Source organism: Schistocerca nitens, chromosome 3, assembly GCF_023898315.1.
Source record: "Schistocerca nitens isolate TAMUIC-IGC-003100 chromosome 3, iqSchNite1.1, whole genome shotgun sequence".
Taxonomy (NCBI): domain Eukaryota; kingdom Metazoa; phylum Arthropoda; class Insecta; order Orthoptera; family Acrididae; genus Schistocerca; species Schistocerca nitens.
The window spans coordinates 475,373,907-475,381,088 of record NC_064616.1 but is presented as its reverse complement, the minus strand read 5'-3'; the positions used below and the strand labels follow the sequence as shown (position 1 = coordinate 475,381,088).

Below are 7,182 nucleotides of genomic sequence, written 5' to 3'. Positions count from 1 at the left end.
GGAAACTTTATTGACACATTCCTGGGGTCAGATACATCACATGATCACACTGACAGAACCACAGGCACATAGACACAGGCAACAGAGCATGCACAATGTCGGCACTAGTACAGTGTATATCCACCTTTCGCAGCAATGCAGGCTGCTATTCTCCCATGGAGACGATCGTAGAGATGCTGGATGTAGTCCTGTGGAACGGCTTGCCATGCCATTTCCACCTGGCGCCTCAGTTGGACCAGCGTTCGTGCTGGACGTGCAGACCGCGTGAGACGACGCTTCATCCAGTCCCAAACATGCTCAATGGGGGACAGATCCGGAGATCTTGCTGGCCAGGGTAGTTGACTTACACCTTCTAGAGCACGTTGGGTGGCACGGGATACATGCGGACGTGCATTGTCCTGTTGGAACAGCAAGTTCCCTTGCCGGTCTAGGAATGGTAGAACGATGGGTTCGATGACGGTTTGGATGTACCGTGCACTATTCAGTGTCCCCTCGACGATCACCAGTGGTGTACGGCCAGTGTAGGAGATCGCTCCCCACACCATGATGCCGGGTGTTGGCCCTGTGTGCCTCGGTCGTATGCAGTCCTGATTGTGGCGCTCACCTGCACGGCGCCAAACACGCATACGACCATCATTGGCACCAAGGCAGAAGCGACTCTCATCGCTGAAGACGACACGTCTCCATTCGTCCCTCCATTCACGCCTGTCGCGACACCACTGGAGGCGGGCTGCACGATGTTGGGGCGTGAGCGGAAGACGGCCTAACGGTGTGCGGGACCGTATCCCAGCTTCATGGAGACGGTTGCGAATGGTCCTCGCCGATACCCCAGGAGCAACAGTGTCCCTAATTTGCTGGGAAGTGGCGGTGCGGTCCCCTAAGGCACTGCGTAGGATCCTACGGTCTTGGCGTGCATCCGTGCGTCGCTGCGGTCCGGTCCCAGGTCGATGGGCACGTGCACCTTCCGCCGACCACTGGCGACAACATCGATGTACTGTGGAGACCTCACGCCCCACGTGTTGAGCAATTCGGCGGTACGTCCACCCGGCCTCCCGCATGCCCACTATACGCCCTCGCTCAAAGTCCGTCAACTGCACATACGGTTCACGTCCACGCTGTCGCGGCATGCTACCAGTGTTAAAGACTGCGATGGAGCTCCGTATGCCACGGCAAACTGGCTGACACTGACGGCGGCGGTGCACAAATGCTGCGCAGCTAGCGCCATTCGACGGCCAACACCGCGGTTCCTGGTGTGTCCGCTGTGCCGTGCGTGTGATCATTGCTTGTACAGCCCTCTCGCAGTGTCCGGAGCAAGTATGGTGGGTCTGACACACCGGTGTCAATGTGTTCTTTTTTCCATTTCCAGGAGTGTATGTTTAAGTTGCAGATGAGCAAGTTGCGCGCCACGCACTCTCGCGAGCATGCGCTCTGGACTTTCCTTGCTTCATATTGCTCGCAGCTGCTCGGCACCCGTTCCCCAGCGGAATTGCTACATGGCGACGTCCTTCGGTCGCTCCTGCAGCCATTGCACCTGCCGCCGCGCGTTCCCGCTGCTTCGTCTCGTTCTGGGTTGGCGAAACGTGATTTAGTGATCTATTGCGTCTTCTCTGGCAGGCCGCGCTGGGAGCAGGGACGCATTCTCCGCCAGCTTGGCCGCGCGTTATGTGTCATTTCTTGTCTCTCCGGCACTGATAAGCGACGCCGGAACCAGATCCGTTTGTGCCATCCTCGGTTTTCTGGCGCTCGTTGTTTTCTGGCAAAACTGGAAGCTTCACGGATTCTGCCGCCTGAGCCCACGACTCCACCGATGGCCCCTCCGCTGCTCGCGACCCCGCATTGGGCGCGCTTACCGTTGTGGAAGTCGCCGCTGGCGGTCCGGTCACCTGCACGGGATGGCCGCCTCTCGCCGCCACCACAGCCCTACCTCCGGCCGCCGCCGCCGCCGCCGCCGCCGTGTTCATCCGCACAGCCGGTACCTATGGACGCTGAGGCTGCCTCGTCACACACAAAATTATGTAGGTCGTTGCTCCGCCTCCTCATCCGAGCATACCCAGTGGCGGTGCGTGGAGTGGACAGGCTTTCCACGGGGCGTTTTCCTCAGTCCTGTCGTGAGCAATTCGGGGTCGCGGGTGGACAGCACGCCTCAGCAGTTCCGCTGTCCGCCCCCTCAGCTGCGCCCCCTGGGTGCCCCCACCTTTCGTCGGAAGCCCTACTCAATGACGGTGCATCGTTTCAGGGGGGAGAGGTGTGGTATCGATAGCTACGATGCCACGGCGTAGGTGAAAGTTCTAGCCGGTGCTGTGAAGGTCTAAGAGTTCCGTGACAGATTCTGCCCATCTTGAACAAGCAGATGGCCGAGAGACTTCGCTTGCTATTGAGACTATGTACTACTTACGATGGGTCTAAGGCTACGCGCCTAAGTGCAAAGTTGTGTATTCAGTTAATATTGTGATATAGTAAAACCATTTCTAACAGCAGTGCCGAGAGATTTTCACCTTTTCCTGCTCCTACTCACTTCCTTCATTCAGCCAACCTTTCAATTTACAGCAACAGACCCACACGCCGCCTTCCAGGCGGGATACAAAAGTGATATTGCCATGGCTGTTGCAAAAGACTTAGTTAGTGGGCCAGCTCACAGCCGACCAAACACCATTACGTCAGATGCAGCAATGCCATTGGCACATTCCCACATATTGTGCTCCAGGAAAGGGTCTGGCACTGCCTTAACAACGACAGCGCAGAAAGGCGTTTGTAGGCCAGTTACTATACACCCAATAAACAGACTTCTTATGGTCTAAATGGTTGCGAGCTGGGATTTGCAAAGCAAGAACGCTCTGAACCAACATAAATTACAATTATATTCAGTCTGTTAGCTACTATTTATGAGGAGAGGTGTATGCCGCTCCACGAGGCGACATCATCCTACAAGCAGCCACCACGAGATTTCGCGAGCACTAACTGTGGGCCCCTGCTTCTGGTGTTAAAATCAGTGCTGCGGCATAGAATGTTCCAGCCAGTGGGCCACCTTCAGGCCAACTACCAGACGCAAACATCCCTCCACCATAGAAGGCAGTCACTTGAGACCATGGCCACCTGTTGCATCAGTTTCTTAACACTCGCTGTCTTCAGCACACATTATGGGGGACATTGCACCACAGAATGTTCTAGTTTGTTTTTCAGTAAAATGTATGACTAATAGTGAAGTATTTATGAGCAGCCATTCATCATCATCCCGACAACAGTCCACCACCTTAACTCAGGCCTCCACATGTACATCTACATCTACAGGGATACTCTGCAAATCACATTAAAGTCCCTGGCAGAGGTTCCATCGAACAACCTTCACAATTCTCTGTCATTCCAATGTCGTATAGCGTGCGGAAAGAATGAACACCTATATCTTTCTGTACGAGCTCTGATTTCCCTTATTTTATCGTGGTGATCGCTCCTCCCTATCTAGGTCGATGTGAACAAAATTTTTTTCGCATTCAGAGGAGAAAGTTGGTGATTGGAATTTCGTGTGAAGATTCCGTCGCAACGAAAAACGCCTTTCTTTTAATGATTTCCAGCCCAAATCCTGTATCATTTCTGTGACACTCTCTCCCATATTTCGTGATAATACAAAACGTGCTGATTTTATTTGAACTTGTTCGATGTACTCCGTCAGTCCTATCTGGTAAGGATCCCACACTGTGCAGCAGTATTCCAAAAGAGGACGGACAAGCATAGTATCCTCTTGTACCGTATTGTCCTCCTTAGTAGGTTTGTTACTTTTCTAAGTGTCCTGCCAATAAAACGCAGCCTTTCTTTAGCCTTCCCCTCAATATTTTCTATGTGCTCTTTCCAATTTAATTTTTCGTAATTGTAATACCTAGGTATTTAGTTGAATATACAGCTTTTAGATTAGACTGATTTATCGTGTAACCGAAGTTTAAAGAGTTCATTTTTGCACTCATGTGGATGACCTCACACTTTTCCTTATTTGAGGTCAACTGCCACTTTTCGCACCATTCTTCTAAATCGTTTTGGATTTTGTTTTGATCTTCTGATGACTTTATTAGTCGATAAACGACAGTGTCATCTGCAAACAACAGACACGGCTGCTCAGATTGTCTCCCAAATCGTTTATGTAGATAAGGAACAGCAGAGGGCCATAACACTACCTTCGGGAACGCATGAAATCACTTCTGTATTACCCTATGACTTTCCGTTAATTACTACGAACTGTGACCTCTCTGACAGGAAATTGCAAATCCAGTCACACAATTGAGACCATGTTCCATATGTACGCAATTTCACTACGAGCACCTTGTGTGGTACAGTGTCAAAAGCCTTCCGGAAATCCAGGAATAAGGAACCGATCTAAAATCCCTTGTCAATAGCACTAAGCACTTCGTCTGAATAAAGAGCTTATTGTGTTTCACAGGAACGATGTTTTCAAAACCCGTGTTGACCGTGTGTCAATAGACCGTTTCCTTCGAGGTAAATCATAGTTTTCAAACACAATATATATGTTCTACAATCCTGCAGCATATCGACGTTAATAATATGGGTCTGTAATTTAGTGGATTACTCCTACTACCTTTCTTGAATACTGGTGTGACCTGTGCAACTTTCCAGTCTTTGGGTACCGTTCATTCGTGGAGCGAACGGTTGTATATGATTGTTAAGTATGGAGCTAATGCGTCAGCATACTCGGAAAGGAATCTAATAAGTATACAGCCTGGACCAGAAGACTTGCTTTTATTAAGTGATTTGAGTTGCTTCACTAGTTACAGGATATTTACTTCTGCATTACTCATGTTGGCAGCTGTTCTCGATTCGAATTCTGGTATATTTATTTAGTCTTCTTCTGTGAAGGCATTTCGGAAGGCTGTGTTTAGTAACTCTGCTTTGGCAGCACTGTCTTCGATAGTAACTCCGTTGTTAACGCGCAGAGAGGGCATTGATTGTTTCTTGCCGCTAACGTACTTCACATACGACCAGAATCTTTTTTCATTTTCTGCCAGGTTTCGAGACAAAGTTTCGTTGTGGCAACTGTTAAAGGCGTCTCGCGCTAAAGTTCGAGCTTGTGTAAACGATCGCTAATCTTGGGGATTTTGCGTCTGTTTAAATTTGGCATGTTTGTTTCGTTGTTTCCGCAACAGTGTCCTAACCCGTTTTGTGTACCAAGGAGGATCAGCTCCGTCGTTTGGTTCAAATGGCTCTGAGCGCTATGGGGCTTAACTTCTGAGGTCACCAGTCCTCTAGAACTTAGAACTACTTAAACCTAAGTAACCTATGGACATCACACACATCCATGTCCGATGCAGGATTCGAACCTGCGACCGTAGCAGTCTCGCAGATCTGGACTGAAACGCCTAGAACCGCTCGGCCAACGCGGCCGGCACACCGTTAGGTTCTTCGCAAAATTTTCGGCTGAGTTTATATACGATTTTAGCCAGCTTTCAGTGCCCATAACGATTTGAACATCAGTGCTTTGTATTAGCGCTTGGACTCGCATTCGGGAGGACGACGGTTCCATCCCGTCTCCAACCATCCTGATTTAGGTTTTCCGTGATATCCCTAAATCGTATCAGGCAAATGCCGGGATGGTTCCTTTGAAAGAGCACGGCCGATTTCCTTCCCGATCCTTCCCTAACCCGAGCATACGCTCCGTCTCCAATGACCTCGTTGTCGACGGGACGTTAAACACTAACCACCTACCACCTACTTTAGCGCTTGGAGCTCTGGCACTTTCCCAGCACAGCTACGACAATTTACAACTGTTATACCAATGATTCATGTATCTACTTTCTTCCTGTGCTCAGCTTGCACCCTTTGTGACCGAAGCCCTTCTTGTGTTTTCCCGTGACCCTCTAACCTAAAAAAACACACAATCCAAGCCACACAGCCCCTGATACCCGTGTAGCGCCTCCTCCATATAGTGGACACCTGACCTATTCAGCGGAACCTGAAACCCAACCACCCGTTGGCGCAAGTCGAGGAATCTGCAGCCTACACGCTCGCAGAACCGTCTCAGCCTCTGATTCAGACCCAACACTCGGCTCACTACCAGAGGTCCGCAATCGGTCGTGTCGACTATGCTGCAAATGGTCAGCTCTGCTTTCATCTTGCAAGCAAGACTGGCAGCCTTTACGACTTCTGTTAGCCGCTCGAAACCAGTGAGAATCTCTCCTTATCCAAAGTGACACACATCATTGGCACCGACGTGAGCAACCACCTGCAGTTGGCTGCACCCTGTGCTCTTCAAGGCATCCGGGAGTACCCTTTCCACATCTGGAATGACTCCACCCGGCATGCACACGGAGTGCACATCGAATTTCTTACCCTCTCTGCTTCGGCCATCATCAGTTATTTTGCTGCCCAATACTACTTTTAGTGTCTCATTTCGTAATCTGATTCCCTTAACACTTCCTGATTTAACACTCGCAATACCAAGGGAGAGGGAAGGGGTTATTTTTGTCTACCTTTTCAGAATACTGTAATCTAGTCATGTACATTATGTTTTAAAATTTTGAAAAAAATATACGTGTGATTTTTAATATTACTTCTACCAGATAAACTTAATGGAAAAATTTAAGTCTTGTCAGTGGATGTGAATTTTCAGAACAGGTGTCATATTCATATTTTCAGGTTTCGGACCCTTCACACACATAAATATATCTTTAAAAACTATGTTGCGCGTGAAAAATAACGAATATTAATGAAATCAGTGTATCTTTGTGTTGGTCATATATTATGTCCCCCTTTTGTAGTACACGTTATGGAAAATCCGTAGCTACTGCTGGTTTAATTCGAATACGTTATATTACCTTTAATTTAGTTCCATTGAGGGTTAACTTATAATCCCTTTTCAGGACACTATCTATTCCATTCAACTGTTATTCCAAGTTCTTTGCTGTCTGTGACAGAATTGCAGTGTCACCGGTAAACTTCAAAATGTTTATTGCTTCTCCCCGATATTTAATTCTGTTTACAAATTTATCTTTGTATGCTTGACTGCTTGTTCAGAGTAGATGATGAATAACATCGAGTGTAGGCTACCCGAATGTCTCACTCCCATCTTCCCATTTCACAACCAGAAATCCACCTGATAGAGTAGCAGAATTTTTGTGCTTCAACATGGTTTGTTCTTTGGTGGGGTGGGGCTGTGATATACATGTCCAGCCCCATTACTCC

At 48.7% G+C, this 7,182-nt stretch overlaps 1 protein-coding gene across 1 annotated transcript in view; it reads left to right on the top strand.

Moving 5' to 3' along the window:
* Positions 1–1,807: 1,807 nt before the first annotated feature.
* Positions 1,808–7,182, top strand: part of LOC126249283 (iroquois-class homeodomain protein IRX-3-like) — a 190,176-nt gene continuing 184,801 nt past the window's right edge. The window contains exon 1 of the mRNA XM_049950937.1: positions 1,808–2,015. Coding sequence (XP_049806894.1) covers positions 1,808–2,015 — 208 coding nt within the window. The remainder of the gene's footprint in view (positions 2,016–7,182) is intronic.